Source organism: Saccopteryx leptura, chromosome 3 (assembly GCF_036850995.1).
Source record: "Saccopteryx leptura isolate mSacLep1 chromosome 3, mSacLep1_pri_phased_curated, whole genome shotgun sequence".
In the NCBI taxonomy this organism is placed as follows: Eukaryota; Metazoa; Chordata; class Mammalia; order Chiroptera; family Emballonuridae; genus Saccopteryx; species Saccopteryx leptura.
In genome coordinates, this window is record NC_089505.1 from 83,983,249 (window position 1) to 84,004,597 (window position 21,349).

The following is a 21,349-nucleotide window of genomic DNA, read 5'->3' on the forward strand; positions in this document are numbered from 1 at the left end:
AAGTCTCCTTACCGGGGGTCTCGCTATTCCCGAAGGGGTTTTCGGAAAGTCCGCAGGCACTGAGGGTTCGGGCCGCGGGCGGTGCGACTAGGCGGGACGACCCCTCCCAGAAGGGTGCGTTTAGAGATCGGCGGCTGTCCTTCCGCTGCTGGATTGGGTCTCACGAACCAGTGGGAACCAGGACTTGGGAGGAGGCCTCCTGGAGGTGTCTGAGGATGTCAACATTTATGATAAACGTTAACTAAGTCAGGGCGTGTGGGAGGAGCTCTTACACTCTGTCATCGGGAAAACCCTGCAGGGACAGCTTTAGAGCTAGGACCGACATCCACGACAGTGACTGCCCCTGTCCATAACTTCCTCTTTCCGCTCTCGAAAGTACTTCCCCCATTTTCCTCCGGGCGGAAACCTCCACCGGGTTGGCCTTCGCTGCACATTCTGGATTGGTCTTTATCCCCCTGAGTAAATTATTTTTGCTGAATGAACACCTGGACGATGTTTTATTTATGTCCGGCATATCTGGGGCTCATTCGGGATCCAGAGGACCCCCCATAGCTCCAGGGCTGGTGAGCAAACAGGTGTGGCGACCACAGAGCCATCTAAGCTCCGCTTTTCTCCTTGGGACCTTAAGGGTAAGTCCTGGATCCGAATTTCTGCTTTTATGTTCGGACGTTTTCTGGGCTCTCTAGACTCAGGATCTATTTAGAGGGCATTCTTGTTTGCCTAAATTAATACGTGGCCGCTGGCGTGGTCATTCTACTCCAGATCTTAGTGAATCCAGGTTTTGAGGTACAAATATTAACACCAGAGCATCACAGTTACTGCCTTTAGAATAGTCCAAAAGAAAAATTAAACAAGGAAAAAAATCAGTTGAGTACACAGGGAAGAGGAGTACACTGAATTTGCTGTTTCTACAAAGCCCATGGGATCATGAGGAAAGGCTTAAGTTCCTGCAGGAGTTGTGAGTTGGCATCGCCAGCCTGGAATGCCCCCGGAGCCATGGTAAGGGGGCTTGGACTTCCCCCTACAGTGGGAGCCCTTAACATATTTACACATTTATGAACCCCTCTTGACTACTGACCCTCCACTTCCTCACTGGTTATACCAGGTATTCTCTGGGTTAGTGACTGCCAACCTCTGCTGGTATTTAAATCACCTGACTGTGTGCTGCTATGACATCTGTAACAGAGGAGCAGATGCAGTATTAGATATCTGTTGCTACAGTTACCCCAAATGGTGGGAAAGGAGGAATTTCTTGTCTGTAAACCCAGACAAGCAAACAGCTTATCATTGGCCCTGCCCTGACTACTTGTCCATCCCCAGAACAAAGACTGGCTAGAGGAGAGGGAAAAGCTGATGGCTGTAGCCAGTCAGGATCAGGCCGTGGGACGGAAAGGGGTCCAGTAGTTGGGAGGAGGAGGAAGTACTGGGAGCCTCCCAGTTGTCTGCCACACGCCCATCATCCTTTATGAGATAAAGGCAGCTTCTCCAGTGCTGTATTTTGTGTTCCACCCCTTTACCCAAGCAATAGCCATTTACCAATGAGCATGTGCATTGAAGACCTTGTGCACATAGCTGGGCACTGTATGAGGTGCAACTAAAAAGTGACTCATCCCCAGGCCTCCAAATGTTTTTGGTCTAGTGGCCATCAATACACACGGTGAAAGGACCAGGAGGGGTTTTTTAGGAGGCCAGTGCAGTGATTGGAGCCGGAAGAGAAGCTGGCCTACAATGAGGATGGAGAAAAGTGGACAGACTCAGATCACTAGGCAGTAGATGACCTAGACTTGATTGGCTCTGGATGGCATTGAAGGTGGGTGTTGAGTCCAAGGAATAAACCCGGAAGGACCTCCAAGGGGACTGCTGGCAAAGGATGAGGGACGGTATAACCCACAGAACCCAGTGTGGGAGCATTAAGAATAGGGCAACGTAGGTGTGCATTACCAGATAAATATAGGAGTCATCAACAGGCAGTGAATGCTACCTTGGGCCTGCAGAGCTTCCCTAGGGCAGGGCCCTGGGGGGAGTGAGGAGAGAAGGAAGCGCGTGGTCCTTAGAAGCCACAGGCTGACAGTTTTCACTGAACTTGGTTCTAGAAGATGGCTCTGTTGAGTGCCACTGAGGCCAACTGCAGACTCGGAGACAGAAGGCTAGAGGTAGAGACCAGAGCAGGGTTGAGAGGAAGGAAAGCATACTCGAGGTGGAAGGGGCTTACAATATGGATGGGAGGCCCTGGCCCTGAGCAGGAGGGGGCACATCCTGTATCTCTGGGTGGTAATGGTCAGAGGACATGTGAGGGGTATATAAGGGAGGTACAGAGCTGGCAGAGCTGCTCTGGATCCTATCAGTGGAGTTAGGGTACTAATAAGAACTCATTCCTGGGCTTGACTCTGGACTCCGTAAAGTAGTTATCTGGGGAAGGACCTCCCCAGGTGATCCAATGGTTACCCAACTTGTGGGAGTTATGGTGAAATGGACCAGAAGAGCAACTCTGCCTGCTGTTCCTTCTGGGCTGGGGAGTGAGGGAGATGGCAGGGAAAGGCTAGCCCACAGCATGGCTGAAGAGCTGAGCCACGGGTCCCTGCTGGAAAGGTGAGAAGGGTAGAGGGTAACGTCAAGCACAGGTAGGGCCAGAGTGGGGCTGGGGGCCTTGGGCGCTAGACGGGCACCCACAACCCCAAGGGGAGCCAGGGTCAGAGTCCCAGTGTAAACACCGCACTTGCAGGAGAGGATCTAAGGTTCTGAGAGGAAGGCAAATGCTCAGGTGACCCCTCCCCCCACAAAGAAGCAGGTGACAGGCACTGGAGGCAGAGCACACCAGGTGTGTTTGCTTGATGCCAGAGGACACAACTTAAGACACTGACCACCACACAAGCTTTATTTGCACAATCTACGTGAAATGTTTCTGGTCTGTCCCAAGGACAAACAGGCCTTTCTCTCATACCTGTTCCTGAAATGTAAATTAACACAATTACAAATCAAAATGAACACAGTCTTGGCAAATGATTCTTACCCCTTTCCAGTTATGATCATTGGGGTGGAAGCCTTTTTCTAAGACACTCGGCTGCAGATGGCAGGTGGTGTCAGCGTCCCCCTCAGTGGTACTGTACCACTCTGGAAAAGATGCCTTCAGGCTCCTTCCCGTCCCCCAAGGCAGCAGCAAATCCTTCCTCTCGCCTCCTTTTGGCCAAAGCAGCCAAGGATTTAAAAGTCTTTGGTTCATAGATGGCTAGATCAGCCAGTACTTTCCTGTTGAGCTCCACTTGGCACTGGAAAGAGAATTAAGAGACTGTGTCAGCATCCAAAATGCCTTTTCCTGAAGCAGGAAAAGAGAATGCCACTGAGCACCGCTAAGCACATAAGCTTGGGCATCTCAAAGGAGCACCTTCTGCACTGTTCCAGGGCAGACCCTGCCCTCATAAGACACAGTGTCTGTTTAGGGAGGGGGGGGAGGAGGAAGGTGAGAAGAGGGGGAGGGAGAGAGTGGTGAATTCCATCCAAGCGGAATGTTGGAAGATGAATGTGGACAAGGAGGGGAGGGCATTCCTGCAGGAAGTGACTGGAGAGGAGGCTGGCATCCAGTCCTGATGCCAGGAAACCAAGGAACCTGTTTATGGTGAACAGTCATCACCCAGACAGAACTACCCCTGCAGGGCTAGGGGTCATCCTTGAAGTCAGTTCAGAAAAATGACAATTCCCATTTACAAACAATGAAACAAGATGAGCAGAGGAAGCAGGGACCAAAACGGGACATTCCCAAGTCCCACAAAATCATCTGCCATGTAAAACTACAGGTGACTTCAGAAAACCAGAGAAGAGGTGGGATAGTGTCCAGGCATTACATGCAGGAGGAGGGGAGCCTGTTCCACCAGCTGGGACCTGTATGCCCTAGGCAAAGTCCTTCTCCTTTCTAAACCTCAGTTCCCCAGCAAGACCCCAAAGATCTTTGTACAGTACCAAAGACAGGAACTGGTTCAAGGTAGAAGCTCAACACCCACCCTCCTTAGGGAACAGTATAATCACCAGATGAAACAATTACCAAAAAAAAAACAACAACAAAAAAAAACAATAACCAAGATTTGGTGACACATATTTACTTTCCTCCTCCAAAACGTTTTCCTCCTTTCTAATCGCATGAATTTCAACTTTATCTGCTGCCTCGTCAGAACTCAATCAAGGTAAAAACTCTGAAATTAAACTTTAAAGTTAGAGCCAAGTTTTTCCCTTGATGGGGAAACACCAGGGATCATGTCTTGCTACCCCACACTTATTTCCAATTCTGCCACCAGGAAGTCAAGGGCAACATGGAAATGGGGAGTCCCTGAACTAGCCAGAGCTCCACCCAGAAGACAAAAGCAGTGTTCAGGTGCTAACACTGTGCTGCCCTGCTGTGGGGCCAGGCCAGCTTGGGCTGGTTTCTGTAGACATTCAGCGTCTCATTAGAACCACATCCTCAACCATACCTTAACTAAATTGGCAATGAACGCTGAGTACTTCAGGCCATGTTCCTGGGAGGCAGCTGTAATTCGATTAATCCAGAGCTGAAATAAGAAAACATTGAGATACTTAAGAACTAACTCTATATTATCTCCACATCTGCCAGCAAAGGTTCTGACTGAACTAGGTTTTTTGTAAAAGTAAATGGAAAAGTCCGTGTTTTCTATTCGAGTAGCGAGCAAAGGCTGGTGCTGTTCGTGCACACCTCAGCTTCTTTCTCAGCAAGTAGGGAAGTGGTGGGTCATGAAACTGAATTCAAAACCCAGTTAGGCACTGAGAACACAAAGAAGGGCTAGAAACCGTAGCAGACACAGCTCCGGCTCTGAGTATGGAAAGGATCGGATCCATGTGGTGAATTGCAGCAGCCTCTGAGATGAGTGCTGCCATGTGGGATGAAACACTTGGGGGGAAACTTAAAGAACAGCTTGAGGGAAGAGCAGGGCTGGGCGGAGGGGGGACCTGGCTGGCAAGGAGCGGCCGGGTATTCCAGGGCAGGGGAGTCGAGGCTAGGGCAGGACCAGGAGAGATCTGGAAGGATGAGCCAGTGATGCACATGCTTCTGAATGGGATCTTTTCTAATTTTTTTTTTTTTTTTTTGTATTTTTCTGAAGTTGGAAACAGGGAGGCAGTCAGACAGACTCCCGCATGCGCCCGACTGGGATCCACCCGGCATGCCCACCAGGGGGTGATGCTCTGCCCATCTGGGGCGTTGCTCTGTGCAATCAGAGCCATCCTCAGCGCCCGGGCCATCTCTGCTCCAATGGAGCCCTGGCTGCGGGAGGGGAAGAGAGAGACAGAGAGGAAGGAGAGGAGGAGGGGTGGAGAAGCAGATGGGCGCCTCTCCTGTGTGCCCTGGCCGGGAATCAAACCCGGGACTCCTGCACGCCAGGCCGATGCTCTACCTCTGAGCCAACCAGCCAGGGCTGGGATCTTTTCTGTTACATAAAGATTCTCTTGACTTAATGTGAAGACTCCAGTCCACTTTCTTCCCCTCCTTCAGTGGTTCTCAAGTTTAATCGTGCATCAGAATTACCCATAGATTTGATAAAATATTGTTGGGCTCCACTTCTGGGTTTCTGCTTCAGTAGGTACAGGTGTGGCCTGAGAGTCTGCATTTCTAACACGTTCTCACAAGACTGCAGCTGTGCAGGGACTCCACTCTGGGAACCTCTGCTCCCTCTGTGGCAGTCCACATGCATGTGCCACCAGCCACTGCTCACAACCCTTCATACCACTTTCGGACAGATGCACCGTTGGATTCCTGGGGGCCCCTGGGGCATGCACCACCTCTATCCCATGCTGAGAAAACCCACAGGCCCAAACAACAGTGCTGGTCCGCAAAAGGCGCTCTGTACAGACCCACATGCGTGGGGTCTAATCTACGGTTAATGAAGCACCTATGATTGATTTTAAAGGCTCAGAATTACCCCACACACACACACACACACAATGAATGTTCCTTATTCATTCAGCCCATATTTGCAGAGTGTTACTAATCTGGACCCTGGGGTCACAGCATTCAGCAGCATAAAGATCCCTTGTGAAATCTACATTCTAGTGGCAGTGGCAGAGGATCAATAAACAACTGCTCAAGTAAAAATATGACGTCCTGAATGCTGAATTCACAAAGGTGCTAAGCTGCGCTGACCTGAGAAGGTGGCACTCCGTGGAAACCCAAGTGCAAACTGCTTGGGAGGGAGCAGGTGAGCAGGGGCGTGGAGGTGCTCCGGGACAAAGCCAGAGTAACCAAGTCCCCTGCATTCGACTTTCCTTACGAGTGGGATGGATAGCCACACACACAAGGTCTCAGGCAGAGGGGCGTGAGAGCAGCAGACACAGCAGAGTGGTTGGGGGAGCAGGGACACTGGCGAGGGGGCTGCTCTGGTGGCGCAGGCGGGAGGTGGCGATGAGGGAGCGGTACCCTGGGCACCGGAATCCTGCCCGGGTTTGAGGGTGGGGGTGAGAACAAGACACACAAAAGCACTGAGGGAGGTGCTGAGGTTTCTGCCTCGGCAGCATGAGGATAGGGAAGTCATCCCCTGAGATGCGGGTCTGGCTTCAGGCACGCCGGCGGTCCCAGCGGGAGGGAGGGCGGCGGGCCAGGCTCCTCCTCCACCTGCAGAGACACGGCTCCAGGGCCACGACGCGGGGTGGGATGACGGGACCCCCGGGGCTAGGCTCACCGTCCTCAATATCCTCCTCTTCATTCTCCGGGCTTTCGTGCATTTCACAAACGCTCTCGTTACAGCCCGGACTGCCAACCGGTAGCAGCGGTTCTTCCTTCCCCGGAAATGCTGGGTCAAGAAACGGAAGAGGGTTGGCGGTGGAGCCGGCAGGCTCCCGGGATGTGCAGGGGACGCGGGGCGTCGGCGGCCAACTCACCCGCGCGTGTTTCAGCACTTCCTGGACCCGCCAGTAACGGTCGGTGACGCGGTTCCGCAGCCAGAGCTGCGCAGTGATGAAGACCATAGCACCCCGGGTTTGGGGGTCCTCTGCTCAAAGACACACGCGCCGCGCCAGCCGAGCGCTTCCGGGTTAGCGCCCTACCCCCACCCCACTCCGGGAACTTCCGGGGCATCGCTCATGCGCCCCAACCCCACTGTGGTTTCCAGTGCGTGCTCCGCCTCCTGGGAATCCGGGAAGAAGACGTGGGAAAGAAAAGAGTTACCCCCTGCCTAAGTTGTGACCTGTCCGTGTGCCGTGCGGAGATTGAAGGACCCACGCACGCGCCGCTGGGTGAACCTGGCGGAAAACGGCAGGGCTCAAAGGCTACGTGTTATGCGGTTCCGTCCTACGGAATGCCTGGAATAGGCGGATCCACCGACACCGAGCCCACGGGGACGGGCTGGGAGCTGGGGGGTGGCTGCCAGGGGACTGGGTTTCCTTTCTGGTGATGACAGGTTGTGCAGTTGAATAGTGGTGGCGGTTGCATAACACTGTGAAAGTCCTAAACGCCACTTAATTGGACCCTTTAAAGTGCTTAAACTGGTAAATTTTACAGTATGTGTATTTTACCACAATAAAAAAATAGTGAGGAGGCCCCAGCAGAGTAGCTCAGTTAAAGCATCTTTTCTACACGCCAGGGTTGGGGGCTGATCCCTAGTTAGCGCACATATAACAAGCAACAATGAATGCATAACTAAGTGATTCAACAAATGGATGATTCTCTCTCCTCCCTACCCCCTTTCTCCCTAAAAATAAATAAATGAAATTTAAATCTGACAATCTTTACCTGTGTGCAGGATCTGATCACTTTTCACCTCTTGTATAAAATAATAATAATAATGACTAATAATAATAATAAATTGTGCCTGAGCTGTGGTGACCCAGTGGATAAACCATCAATCTGGAATGCTGAGGTTGCTGGTTCCAGGCCCTAGGCTTTCCTGGTCAAGGCACATATGGGAACTTACTACTAGGAATTGATGTTTCCCACTCCTCCACCTCCCTTTCTCTCTCTCTAAAAATCAATAAATAAAATCTTAAAAGGACCCCCACAAGACTTGCAACCAGAGGAGCAATGGGCAGCAGCAGCTTATCCCAGGCTAACCCCCTGAACCTGTCTCCAAGGCCCCCTTTTCTCTAACTCCAGTGAGCTGACAGCCGCCCCACCTAGGCTCTCTCCTGTTGCTTCTTTCATCCTAAGCGCTTCCTTGTTTCACTAACCACAGCTTTAATAAAGGTACTCTTAAGCAAAAAGATGGTAGCTGCTGCTTTGAGAAAGGACTGCAGAGGCAAGTGCTCAAGCAGGAAGACCAGTTAGACTGGAGCTGGCCTGGCTGTGGCAACACCCCAGGCAGGACTGATGGTGGCTTGGACCATAGTACATGCAGGGGAGGAAGTGAAACACAGTAGGCTCTGGGTGAGCTCTGAAGGTAGAACTCACAGGCTGTGTATCTGCTCTCCCCATCTGATAAAAGGTCTACCACCTACCCCTCCACCTCAGGCCCAAGCCTCTCTAGGAGTCACTGTTATTTCTCCCTTTCCCTAGCCCCCACGTCCAACCCAAAAGTAAGTCCAGAGGACTCTGCCCACAGAATCATTCAATTCTGCTCATTTCTCCCACCTCCACTGCCACAACCACCATCTCACTGGTCTCCTCATGCCCAGGTACAGCCCACTCTGCACTTGGCAGGTGGAGTAAGCTGAGTAGGTCATGTAACACATGCACAAATCCCCTAAAGCAGGGGTCCCCAAACTACGGCCCCGCAGGGCCGCATGCGGCCCCCTGAGGCCATTTATCCGGCCCCCACTGCACTTCCGGAAGAGGCACCTCTTTCATTGGTGGTCAGTGAGAGGAGCATAGTTCCCATTGAAATACTGGTCAGTTTGTTGATTTAAATTTACTTGTTCTGCCTGACCTGTGGTGGCGCAGTGGATAAAGCGTCAACCTGGAAACGCTGAGGTTGCCGGTTCAAAACCCTGGGCTTGCCTGGTCAAGGCACATATGGGAGTTGATGCTTCTTGCTCCTCCCCCTTCTCTCTCTCTCTCTCTCCCCTCTGTATAATGAATAAATAAAATCTTTAAATTTACTTGTTCTTTATTTTAAATATTGTATTTGTTCCCATTTTGTTTTTTTACTTTAAAATAAGATATGTGCAGTGTGCATAGGGATTTGTTCATTGTTTGTTTTTTTTAATTTTTTTTTTGTTTTTTTTTTTAGTTTATTCATTTTTAGAGAGAAGAGAGAGAGGAGAGAGAGAGACTGGGGGGAGGAGCTGGAAGCATCAACTCCCATATGTGCCTTGACCAGGCAAGCCCAGGGTTTCGAACCGGCGACCTCAGCATTTCCAGGTCGATGCTTTATCCACTGCGCCACCACAGGTCAGGCATAGTTTTTTTTATAGTCCGGCCCTCCAACGGTCTGAAGGACAGTGAACTGGCCCCCTGTGTAAAAAGTTTGGGGACCCCTGCCCTAAAGGCTTCCCATTGCATTGGGAGTAAAATCCAAGCCCTTCCATGGCCCTAAGCTGAGGTGCTCACAGGGTATGAAATTTTTCACTCTTTAAGGGTGAACTCTGTCCTGTAAAAGCTATTCTTTCAGAAAAAGTATACTTTTTTTTTTTTTTTTTAAGTGAGAGGAGGGGAGATAGACAACTCCCACATGCACCCTGACCAGGATCCACCCAGCAACCCCCACCTGGGGTTGGTGCTCAAATCAACCAATGTATCCTTAGTGCCTGAGCCTGATGCTCGGACCCCAATCCTGGGCACCTAGGGCCTACATTCAAACCAACTGAGCCATGGGCTGAGAGAGGGGAACAGAGAGAGAAGGGGGATAGGGAGGGGAAGTGAAGCAGATGGTCGCTTCTCATGTATGCCCTGACCAAGGATTGAACTGTGGACATCCACACACCGCACCGACACTCTATCTATCCACTAAGCCAACTGGCCAGGGCCAAAGTATACTTTTTTAAAAAAAATTTTATTTATTCATTTTAGAGAGGAGAGAGTGAGAGTGAGAGAGAGAAAGGAGGAGGAGCAAGAAGCATCAACTCCCATATGTGCCTTGACCAGGCAAGCCCAGGGTTTTGAACTGGTGACCTCAGCATTCTAGGTCAACTTTATCCACTGCGCCACCACAGGCCAGGCCCAAAGTATACTTTTAAATTGAGTAAAGGCGCCTGACCTGTGGTGGCGCAATGGGTAAAGCGTCAACCTGGAAACGCTGAGGTTGCCGGTTCAAAGCCCTGGGCTTGCCTGGTCAAGGCACATATGGGAGTTGATGCTTCCAGCTCCTCCCCCCTTCTCTCTCTCTGTCTCTCCTCTCTAAAAATGAATAAATAAATAAAAAAAATAAATAAATAAATAAATAAATTGAGTAAAGGCAATGATTTTCTATGAGGGTACTGAAGTGGGCAGTCAGAGAAAACTATGTTTCAACTGTACCAGGGTATTTTCATTTATGGAGATGGCTGAGTGGCAATATGGAGGGATGGATGCCATAGAAAGATTTTTATTACTTACCTTTCCCAACAGGAGAGGACACTCCAGGGACACAGGGAGACCAGTATCAGTGAGGAGGCAAGAGGGAGAGAAAATTTAGCAGAACCTTTACTGGGTTTCCAGCAGGAAAGGCAAGGCAGGGCAGGAGAATCTTTTAGAACTGTTTTATTTGAAAATCCCAGTGGACCTTGCTGTAGAGGGGCTGTCTCTAGCTGTCTAGTACCTGGCCCTGGTGATTTGCGCAGGGAGTATCAGCTGGGTGTGTGGGCTCAGGATCACAGAACTGTAAACAACTTTGGCTGTGGGATTGTCCCTGTAATTAATGGGTGCAAATAGACAAATGCTAAATCTAAGAAAACACAGTAAGGCCTTGACTGGATAGCTCTGTTGGTTAGAGCAGTGGTCCCCAACCCCGGGGACGCGGACCGGTACCGGTCTGTGGGCCATTTGGTACCGGTCCGCAGAGAAAGAATAAATAACTTACATTATTTCCGTTTTATTTATATTTAAGTCTGAACGATGTTTTATTTTTAAAAAATGACCAGATTCCCTCTGTTACATCCGTCTAAGACTCACTCTTGACGCTTGTCTCGTAAGTTCGACAATTGTATTTAAAAATACCACAGTTTTTACACCGGTCACATAATTTTATTTTGTGCATTTATCCGTCCCACCCTAAAGGCCAGTGCATGAAAATATTTTCTGACATTAAACCAGTTCGTGGCCCAAAAAGGTTGGGGACCACTGGGTTAGAGCATTGTCTTGAAGCACAGAAGTTGCCAGTTTGATTCTCCATCAAGGCACATGAGGAAACAGATTGATGTTCCTGTCTCTCTCTCTCTCCCCCTTCCTCCCTCACTAAAATCAATAAATAAAATTTTTTAAAAAAACACACAGTAAGAACACCTCCATGTACAGAGAGAGCAGCTGAAGGTGACACCATCATGGTGGACGAAGAGGAGACCATCAGCCTGACCAGGTGCTGGTTCAGTGGATAGAGTGTCAGACTGAGATGCAGAGAACCCAGGTTCAAAACCCCAAAATCACCGGCTTAAGCTGGGCTCATCCAGCTTGAGCACGGGGTTGCTGGCTTCAGCATGGGATCATAGACAAGATCTCATGGTTGCTGGCTTGAGCCCAAAGGTCACTAACTTGAAGCCCAAGGTCACTGGCTTGAGCCCAAGGTCGCTGCCTTAAGCAAGAGGTCACTCACTCTGCTGCAGCTCCCTGGTCAAGGGACATATAAGAAGCAATCGATGAACAACTAAGGTGCTACAATGAAGAATTGATGCTTCTCATTTCTCTCCCTTCCTATCTATCTATCCCTTTCTCTGTACCTCTCTCTCTGTCTCTGTCATAAAAAAAGAGAGAGAGAGAGAAAATTATGTTTTTGTTAAATCTATGGCCATGACTCAGTCTCTGTACCAAAGATGGTGAAGAAGGCTGGAGCTACAGAGGTGATGCACCCCCGGGAGTCATGGGGCAGTCTCAGGTCAGGCCCTAGGCCCATTGCTGGAGTTTAAGCCACTGTCTCCTTGTCCTCCAGGAATGTTTCAGCTGTCCTCCCCTCCACCCAGGCAGGTGGCCTCAGCCTAGAAAAGAGTAGCCTGGCACACTCCCAAGGCTGTGAGAGCCAGGAGTCTTCTGCCCTGCACTGGCCATGCAGGCTCAGACCTCCATGGCTGTGTGCCCCTAGCAGTCATTCTGTTCTCTGCCCCAGGGTTGATGCCTGGGGCAGACCACCCTCAGACACCAGGTCCTGGGCCATCTCACCCCACTGTGTTCTCAGTGTGGGGCTGGCCCCTTGACTCAGTAAAAGTTCTATGGTGGGGCCGTGGCCACGCTCCATAGCGAGGTGCAGGGGTGTCTTGTGGAGCCAGCCAGTAGCGTTGACCTTTGCACCGTTGTGCAGGAGGTTGCTGGCAACTTCCATGTGGCCCCCTCGAGTGGCATAGTGCAGGGGTGTGAGGCCCAATGAGTCTTGAGTGTCCACCTGAGCTCTCCAGGCTGCCAGTAGCTGGACAGCAGTCAGATGTCCACTAGTGGCAGCCCTATGGAGTGCAGAGCGTCTGTGTATGTCCTTGAGGCTTGGGTCTGCCCCGTGGTCAAGCAGCACCTCCATAACCTGGAAGGGGGGGAGACAAGACAGAGGTCAGCCTCCAGACAGGTGAGGGCCTGGGGCCATGCTTCCATTTGCCAGACCCAGATCTCATCTGGCCTATCGCCTAACCACCTCATTCTCTACGGTGTTTTCCCAGTTAGTAAATGAGGCAGCACCTATAAGCACCCTGGAGAGGCCCTGCTTATAGATTTCCACTTGTCTCCCTAATCGTCCTTAGATCAAACCCAAGACTTGCAACCACCTGCTGCCCCCCTCACCGTCTAGGGGCTGGCTAAATTTGAGCACGTGCCTGATCAATAAATATTTGTTGCTGCCGGTCACTGGAATAAAGTCCAAATGACCGGTCAAGCGTCCTCCTCTGCCTTCCTTGAGACAGTTACAAACCCGGAACATAGTCAAGACGGCGCTCAGGCCTCCGGCAGCCAACTCCTTCCCCCCATCCTCCAGCCCTGCAGCCTTGAGCGGTTACTCCCCAACTCCTCCGTCTGCCCAAGAGATCTGCGCCCTCCCGGCACCTCGGGTGGATGGTTCAGCCCCTGGCACTAAGGCTTCTCTTCAACACCCGCCCAGTTACTTGGGGATCTGGCTGGAACGTACCTGCCGGTGGCCCAAACCGGCGGCGACGCCCAGAGCAGTGGCCCCCGTACCGTCCCGGGCGTCAACCCGCGCGCCGCTCGCCAGTAGGAGGCGCAGCGCCGCCGCGCGCCCGGCAGCGGCCGCCACAAGCAGGGCGCCGTCCAAGTCCGCGCCGCCGCCCGCAGCCAGCAGCTCCAGCACCGGCAACCGGCCGCCCGCGGCCGCCCAGTGCGCCGCAGTCCAGCCCCGCGCATCCGCGTCCACGTAGCCCACGCCCGGCGCGCCCAGCAGGAGCCCGACCAGCAGCGTTCGGCCCAGCGCGGCCGCCCAGTGCAGCGGCGTGAGGCCGGCCCCGGAGCGCGCCGCCGTCGGGGCTCCGCGCCGCAGCAGCAGCTCCGCCACATGCGAGTGACCCAGCCAGGAGGTCTCGTGTAGCGGCGTGCGCCCCGCGCGGTCGGCGGCTCCTACTGGCGCCCCACGCTGCAGCAGGAGCCGCACCAGGGGCACATGGCCCCGCAGGACGGCCAGATGGAGCGGGGTCCTTCCCGCGTTGTCCCTGTGAGGCATGACAGCTGCATGGGCGAGGGCAGCGGGTGCCCAGGTATAAAACCCTGACCTGCCACAACTAGCAAGGGGGGCCCTGACCTCCTTCCCCAGTTTAGGGAAGGGACCAGCTACTTTACCCATGAGGGAACCCCCTCCTTTCCTGCTCAGAGAAGGAACCTCTGCTCTCCACCCCCTTCCAGTGAAGAGACCCTGTCCTGCCCTGAGGCTCACCTCTCCTCCACACTGGCTCCTTGCCTCAGAAGCTGTGTTGTGAGGCCCAGGTGACCGCTCCACGCAGCCTGCAGCAGGCGCCCCCAGGCCTGTGGGGCACTGGGCTCCTCTGCCTCTGCTCCCAGGACCTCCTGGGAACCCAGCTCTATCCACCTGAATTCCTGCGTTGCTTCTGCCTCTGTTAGGTCCTGCTTCCTGGGCTCTGAGTAACCAGAGTTCATCTGGGAAGAACAGGAATTCTGCATAAATGCTGGAGGCTGGGGGCCAGCCCCAGCCCACCTGTCCCCAGGCCCACGTGGAAACCCCCTATCCTCTCCCCTCCCCACCCAGGAGGCAACCAGTTAGGCTTGGCTCTTAGTTACCCCCAGAGGGAGACTGCCTAGGGACTCTGTCTGCTGGCCGGGGGACCTCTCCATGCTGATCCTGGTCCAGCCACAACGTGGTGGCCCTCTCAAGAAACTCCTTGAAGGTGTGGAGGTGGGGGTGTCTGCTCCCAGAAGGCTAGAGCTGCGGTTGCCTGTGTCTGTGGTGGGTGAATGGGGGAGTAGAGCTGATTCCTAAGCCTGGATAAGTGACACTTCTCCACACTGTTTACCCAGCAACCTAAGCAGAGGCCCTGCCTGGTGGCCACAGCCCCTGCCCCAACACCCATCCTCCACGGCCAACTGCCAGAGCTCCAGGGAGACAAAGGCCAGGCAAGCAGGAGCACGCCCACAGACCTGACCGCTGCTCCTTCAAGAACACAGCCTTTGATGTGCCAGGACTTGTCTGCCTTCCCCTCACCCACGTGCCTTCTTATGGGTTCTTCCCTCAGGCCCTGCCTGTCACCTCTACTCCTGTCCCTGCTGATTAAGACCACCTCCTAGCTACAGCCTGGCCTATAGTTGGATTCCAGGCTGGGGAGGTAGACAGGGTGAGGTGGGACCCTTCCCTCCCTAAACCAGGCAATCTGGATAAAGGAGTCTGGGGTAGGAAGCCCCTTGTGATGTTGAGGCAAGTCAGTGGAGCTGGTGATGGGCAGAGTGCTGGGCAGTAGGAGGAGGGAGCTAGGCAAAGGCAGCATTTTTAGGACAGGAGACTAGAAGCACCTGGAAATGGTGCTGAAGGAAGGGGCCGGAGTAAGGCCTGCAGGGTGGGTCAGCTTGATTTCCGGGGCCCGGGGCAGGGGCAGGGTGGGTCAGGTGGGAGCTGGCCCTACCTTCCCATACCCCAATCCCTGGAGAAAGCCACCTATCCACAGCCCTGACAGGAAAAAGAAGTGGTCCAATGGCCTCTTATGACTGTCCACCGGGAGGCAGCACAGCTTTGGGGCTGTTGCTCCATCCCAGCTACCACCCTTGGGCTCCCAGGGATGTGTCTGTCATGTGGGCCCTGCCCTGTGTCCCCCCCCCCCTCACCCCCCCGCCCCCCCCCCCCTCAAGAGGAGCAACAGAGCCTTGGCCCCTCCTCCACCTCCCTAGAAAGCAGCACTTCCAGGTGCCAGGTCCACAGGATGGGATCTCCAGGCAAGAGACTGACGGACCCTATCTCAACACCAAGCCACACGGACCCCATCCCATAAGCCTCAGTCACTCTGCTCAGATGTCACCTCCCCAGAAGAGCCCTCCAGCCTGACCACCAATCTGTGGCAACCCTGTCCCCAATTGGGTTTTATCACTCCACAAAAGTATGCTTTATTTTATTTTATTTTTTAATGTTATTGATTTGAGAGAGAGAGAGAGAGAGAGAGGAAGGGAGAAAGCTTTACTTTTTAGTTACTTATTGATTGCTTCTCATATGTGCCTTGACTGGGGGGGGGGGCAAAGCTGAGCCAGTGGCCCCTTGCTCATGCCAGTGATCTTGGGTTTAAGCCAGTGACCTTGAGCTTTAAGTCAGTGACCTTGGGATCATGTAAATAAGCCCACGCTCAAGCTGACTAGCCCATGCTCCAACCTTGGTGCTTCAAACTGGGACCTCAGTGTTCTGGGCTGATGCTCTATCCACTGCACCACCACAGGTCAAGCAGTCTTCCCACCTTCTGCCATGGCCTAGGGGACCTCTGTAGGTTTGTGCAAGGCCATCAGGACACCTGCACAGAGCCATCCCCTCTGTCAACTTCACTCACCACTGAATCCACATGGCCTAGAGTCATGCCTGCCAGGCACCCAGTGGGAGCTCAATGAGTGTTTGTTGATGACCAATCTGAAGAGAGGGTGGGGCTAGAAAGATGAGACAAGTATCTTCGCCTTCTGTACTCTCTATCCAAATATTACCATCCACAGCATTTTTTACCCTACATTCACTGTCTGGTTAAATAAACAGCTACTATAAGATCTTGGTATGTGTGAGCTGTGTGTCTAGCGACAGAACATAGCACGAGTTGCAGAGGAGCCTCTGTTGTCCTGACGGGGTCTTTCACAGCCTTGGCTCCTTGACCATGCCTCCACTATTGCTGTCATCTCCTCCACTCAAAGGTGTCTGAAGGGAGCTGGAACCCGTTAGAAAAAAAAAGGTAACTGCCAAGGAGTGAAAGGGAAATCAGTACCTGATGCCCATGGCCTCCTATTCAGCTCATAGGCAATCTGTTCATTAGCTTGAGTCAATTCATTATGCAAGGAAAACCTGGGGATCTGGGAAGTGGTAAGAGTATTTTAGCGATATTAGGGGACATTTGTTGGGGTTTTCAGAGGGTCAGGGAATGCTTTTTCCCCACTTGAGATAACAGAATCTGTGCTCTCAGTTTCCAGGATGGATTGGACCCCAACAAGGATGCCTGTCATGGTGCTTGCTGTTACTGCGCACCAACTCTGTGCTGGGTCCCACGTGCCCTCTCAACAGCCCGAGGATGTAGGCACCCAGCCTCTTCCCTGTTTTGTGGAGGCTGAGAGGGGCCAGGTTCAGAGATGAGGGGATCAGCAAGGGCTAGGGCTGGGAAGTGGGATGGATGGATGATAATCTCTACATGACAGCTCCTGATGGGGCTGTTGTCAGAGTCAAGACCTATGAGATGACATCATTGTGGGGGGAAGTTGGGAGGGGGAGAAGGCGGGACAAGGAAGGAGGACAGCCCCAGTACTAGGTCGTAGGGACAGCTGGGCAAGCCCTGACCAGAGCACAGAGGAACTGACTACAGAGGCTGGCCACGACCAGAGCTGTAGTTGCCTGGCAAAGAGAAATCTAACCCAGCAGTGGGGAAACTGAGGTAGGGGTGTGACCATGGAGACTTGACGAACAGGGCTGGACCTACCTGGCCTGGGGTCCTGCCCTCCAGCAAGGTCCATTATCTGGCAGCTGGGATCTGAGAAGGGGTCTGACCTGGCAACCCTAGAGCTGAGCTCGGAGGTCTCAGTCACTGTCTGACTACTGCTGTAGGCCACCAGGCCCATTGTCTGAGAGAGCATGAGTGAGCAGGAGAGGGAGACAGAGGAGGATGAGGGAGGGGGCACTTCAGACACAGCACCCATGCTGCCCCGAAGGCGTCCTGACCGTCAAGCATCAGCCCTGATATCTTCAGGGTGGGCAGACCTGGCTGCCCGAGACCTCAACACCCTGCTGCTGCCCAGCCGGATTCTGGCCTGCCTCCTGCTCCACCTGCTGCTGCCTGTGACCGTGTTCTTGCTGGTGTTGATGCCAGCAGCCGCCATCATCTTCCTGGGATTCCTGTGCCACTCCAGGGTGAGCTGGCCCTTCCATGGTTGGGGCACTGGCTGGGACCACTGGGGAGTGGGGTCCTATGGAAGTTCAGGGCTCTGGGCCTGAAGGTGAATCTTCCCCCTTCTGGCATGGACTCCTTGTTTTCAGAGACATGTGTGCCATGCCTGGAGAGCAGTTCTTCTGCCAAACCCTCCCCCACAGCAGAAGAAGGGCTTTGTTCCCCACTGGGGGGTGGTGGCAAATCTCTCCCCTCCCCTAAGGCCTCCCTCCCAGCTTTGTACCAGGGGCCACCAGGGCCTGGACAGCTGGGTAGGGTGGGAGGAGATGTCAGATGTCACCAATCCACAGCCCTCCCCCACCCCTCACCCCTGACACACAGCTCATGGTAGACCCCTCCTGCCCTGGGCTAAATGTCCCCACGTGCGGGCTGTGTTTTGGTCCTGGGCAGGGCGGGTGTAAGCCCATGTGCTCCCATATCCCCTTTCTAGAGGCATAGGCAGGGGCGTGGGACTGAACACGGGCCACTGAAGAGCAGGTGATGCCAGCTGGTGACACCCACGGGTTCGGGGCTTCTGGTCAGATGCCACCATGGAGAAAGGCCACGGAAGAGCAGTGGTTGCGAGGGAGGGAAACAGGGCGCCTGGCAACCGCGAGGAAGGAAGGGAATTCTTCTGAGCCTCCCTTCAAGGGATTCCTACCCTGGTCATGTGGAACCCATCGCTTGGGTTCCACATCTCCCATCCTCCCCTCAGAAATGACAGGCCCACAACTGGCTCCAGCCGGGGTCTCCACCATACCTCAGGCCCCGCCCCTGGCTTAGCGGTTGGCAGTGCGCTCCCCCGCCCTGCCCGGGTCCACCTGCTCCCCCGCCCGCCCCTCCGGGTCCTGCCCCTCCTGGCCCCGCCCCTGCTGACCGCCCGCACCGCTTCCAGGTCCACCCGGCGCCCAGCCCCACGTGCCGCGCGCTCTTCTCGGATCGCAGCTCCGCGACGCTCATCGTGTTGGGCTTCCTCCTGCTGCCTCCGCTGCTGGTGCTCGCCTCGGCCGCCCGCGCCCACCTGGCCCGGCGCCTCAGCTCGCTGCTGCCGCCCCCTACTTGGACCCCCGGACCCCGCCGCCACCCAGGGTCCAGCGACCGGGGGCGTTCGGAACGCCACCTCAACGAGGAGAAGCAGCTCTGCGCTTGGGTGTGACCCCGGAAACCCTCCAAAGGACCTGAGACATCCAGGTCCCTGGAGGACCCCGAACTCCTCTCTTTCCCCGTGACTCCCATAAGATGGCTCAAGGCCGGCGAGTTCGCGGTCTGTTCCCAGGTCTGGCCAAGGAAATCGCGTGCGTGCCTCGGGCTCGTGCGCAGTGCTCCTGATGGCCGCGAGGTGGCACTGGACTCCCCCAGAGGCTGAGAAGCCCGCAGGGAGGCGGGATGGCTCTCGGAGAAGGGTCGCAGTGGCCAGGCTCAGAGAAAGGTAGCCTTTCCGGCTTCTGCCACTGTGGCTGCCCTGGGCTCCTGCTCCCTCACAAAGGACAGCCCCTGCGGGCCCCAGGGAGCTTCCAGCAAGTTTTAGAGGTGGTGAGAGTTCCACATTCCACCAGGGAACATGTTTCCAGAAGCTCAGCAATGGCCAGCTGCACCAGGGTGTACAAGGTTCAGCCTGCGACTCGGGCCAGGGTTCAGTGTGTGACCAGAGTCAGGGCTCAGCCTGCGACCGGGGTTAGGACTCACCATGTGACCAAGGTCAGAGCTCAGCCTGAGACCTGAGACCGGGGTCAGAGGTTAGTCTGAGGCAGGAGTTAAGGATCAGCTAGTGCCCAAGTGTTAGCGCTTAAATAGGCACCAAAGTAAAGGCTCAGTCTGTTCTCTCTGGATAATTTTAAGATCTTCTTTGTCTTCTGCATTCTGTTCTATGCTTTAAGCTTGTTTCTAGTCATGGAATGTGTTCTTAATCATCCATTTGGTATACACAGTGTTTCCCGTTCCTAGGGATTTATATATTTCATCAGTTCTGGAGAGTTCTCAACCAATATCCCTTGAATTCTGCCTCTGATCCCATGTTCATTTTGGGAAAAGCTTCACCCTCTCCTTTGACCTCTATGTCAATTCATCTCTCTCATATTTTCCATCTCATTGTCTCTCTCTGCTGCCTTCCGGGCAATTCTTTCAGATCTAATCGCTGAGTCTAATCTGCCAATTAACTCACCCACTTAATTTTAAATTACGATAACTAAAAGTTATGCTCGCTTCCTTTTCCAATCAGGTAATTTTTTGATGGTCTCTTGGTGGCGGGCTTGATGTTTGGATTCCAGCTTGGACTTCTTGAACATTTCACAGTTATTTTATATTCTCTACCTAACCATTGCAGTGTGTCAGTCTTTGAGGGTCTGTGTTATGTGTTATTTCTTCTGATTCTCACTAATAACATTGTTTCTCTGAAAGTTGGTTAGTGTTTCTTCCTCAGCCCATACCTGTGAAAACTCTGAGGTCACTTCTCTCCAGAGGATTCTCTTTGGAGGCACCAGCAGCCTGGGGCCCGTTTGGCCCTGGTTTGGTGGCACCTGTGCAGTGCCACACTGGCTCCCTGACTGCAGGGTGGCTCCCCACCCTGTGTCCAGAGAATCCACTGCCTCCCTGTCCACTTTCCTCCATCTTCCTGGGTTTCTGCTCACTATTCCACTGTTTATTTTCAGTGTTTAATTTTGGAGGGAACTTGAAGATATTTACTTCCTTGTAAGCCCAGCAGTGTATTAAAAATGTATGCTTGTTGTAATCTGTCCCGAGCCTTGTGGTAGCTGAAGAGCCTTTTAAAGTATCTAGCACACCATGTGGCCAACTGGACTCTGCCTGTGGTCAGCAGAGTCAGATCTCAGGCGTGCCCAAAGATGGCAGCTCACGGTTCTGGGTCTGACCAGGGTCAGGGCTCGTTCCATGGCCTTGAGCAGAGCCCACTGTGTGGCTGGCTCAGGTCCAGCAGGAGTTCTCGGGGTTTTCCAATTGTCTGAGCTCAGCCCTGATGCTGTTCCTAGTCAGACAGGAGCCTGGCCAGCCGCCCAGCTGCCAAGGCTAACTTCCCCTGGTCCAAGGCCACCTTCCTTCCCCTCCTGCCCAGGATTGGGCCAGCTCTGGCCGGCGTCTAGAATGAGGACTCTCCTGAGGATCCGCTGGCCCTGGAGTCATCAAACAGCTGGGCCTGGTGGGGGTGGGGAGCGAGGTAGAGAGCTCAACTGCCTGAGCCTGCAGGATTCCTAAGGTGTGTCCCAGTGTCACAGGCCACCCCTGAGCCTGGAGCCTCGGGGGAAGTCCTGTCTCAGCCCGGGCTCTGCCCCACCCACTTGCAGAAGGACACCTGTGGGGGGCTGTGGGAGGTTCACAGAGGGGCCTTGGGATCTGCTTTTAGAGGGCCAGCTGTCAGGTAAATTGGAACACTGCATGCTGGGATCAGGGACTCACCCAGCAGAGAGAACCGGAAACAGGCCCCAGGGTCTGGGAAAGCTCAGGAGAACCTTCCACTCTTTTTAGTGTCCTAGGTGCTCTTCCTCATCTGCCACCATTTGGACAGGTTCCTGTAAGGGGGTGGGGTGTCTGGGCTAAGAGAGGAGCAGGGCCCTGGCCCTCCAGCCACAAGACTCCTCCTCCTCAAGGCCTATCATTCAGACAGACTATCTTGGCCCTTCTATTCCCCTGCCTGGGCAGGACCATTCCCATTGGGACCCCACAGATCTCTGCCTCTTAACCTTTGCCCAGCACAGAGCTCCCCCGCCCGGCCCTGGACTGTACTCCCACCTCTGGGAAGTCCCCCTCCCCA

The 21,349-nt window shown here is 53.8% G+C and overlaps 3 protein-coding genes across 3 annotated transcripts; 1 reads left to right on the forward strand and 2 right to left on the reverse strand.

Annotated features, from left to right (window-relative positions):
• Positions 1–2,848: 2,848 nt before the first annotated feature.
• MRPL20 (mitochondrial ribosomal protein L20) lies at positions 2,849–7,048 on the reverse strand. The gene is made up of 4 exons (XM_066374792.1): positions 6,877–7,048; positions 6,678–6,788; positions 4,461–4,538; positions 2,849–3,266 (listed from the first exon to the last, which is right to left on the reverse strand). Exons 1-4 carry the CDS (start codon positions 6,961–6,963, stop codon positions 3,093–3,095), a joined length of 450 nt encoding a protein of 149 aa, XP_066230889.1. The 5' UTR covers positions 6,964–7,048; the 3' UTR covers positions 2,849–3,092.
• A 3,722-nt stretch (positions 7,049–10,770) lies between these two features.
• Positions 10,771–14,638, reverse strand: ANKRD65 (ankyrin repeat domain 65). The gene is made up of 4 exons (XM_066371980.1): positions 14,279–14,638; positions 13,917–14,137; positions 13,161–13,695; positions 10,771–12,566 (listed from the first exon to the last, which is right to left on the reverse strand). Exons 1-4 carry the CDS (start codon positions 14,330–14,332, stop codon positions 12,141–12,143), a joined length of 1,236 nt encoding a protein of 411 aa, XP_066228077.1. The 5' UTR covers positions 14,333–14,638; the 3' UTR covers positions 10,771–12,140.
• Positions 14,639–16,937: 2,299 nt separating this feature from the next.
• Positions 16,938–20,279, forward strand: TMEM88B (transmembrane protein 88B). The gene is made up of 2 exons (XM_066371981.1): positions 16,938–17,570; positions 18,482–20,279. Exons 1-2 carry the CDS (start codon positions 17,295–17,297, stop codon positions 18,740–18,742), a joined length of 537 nt encoding a protein of 178 aa, XP_066228078.1. The 5' UTR covers positions 16,938–17,294; the 3' UTR covers positions 18,743–20,279.
• Positions 20,280–21,349: the final 1,070 nt, after the last annotated feature.

Excerpts from the sequence above, each read along its gene's own strand:
- MRPL20 (XM_066374792.1), bottom strand. The coding sequence starts at position 6,963 with ATGGTCTTCATCACTGCGCAGCTCTGGCTGCGGAACCGCGTCACCGAC. Across the intron at positions 4,539-6,677 it reads AGAGGAGGATATTGAGGACG|CTCTGGATTAATCGAATTAC; the intron begins GTGAGCCTAGCC and ends TTCTTATTTCAG. Across the intron at positions 3,267-4,460 it reads TCATTGCCAATTTAGTTAAG|TGCCAAGTGGAGCTCAACAG; the intron begins GTATGGTTGAGG and ends TTCTCTTTCCAG.
- ANKRD65 (XM_066371980.1), bottom strand. The coding sequence starts at position 14,332 with ATGGAGAGGTCCCCCGGCCAGCAGACAGAGTCCCTAGGCAGTCTCCCT. Across the intron at positions 14,138-14,278 it reads TAGGCAGTCTCCCTCTGGGG|ATGAACTCTGGTTACTCAGA; the intron begins GTAACTAAGAGC and ends TGTTCTTCCCAG. Across the intron at positions 13,696-13,916 it reads GGAGCCAGTGTGGAGGAGAG|GGACAACGCGGGAAGGACCC; the intron begins GTGAGCCTCAGG and ends CATGCCTCACAG.
- TMEM88B (XM_066371981.1), top strand. The coding sequence starts at position 17,295 with ATGAGTGAGCAGGAGAGGGAGACAGAGGAGGATGAGGGAGGGGGCACT. Across the intron at positions 17,571-18,481 it reads GATTCCTGTGCCACTCCAGG|GTCCACCCGGCGCCCAGCCC; the intron begins GTGAGCTGGCCC and ends CACCGCTTCCAG.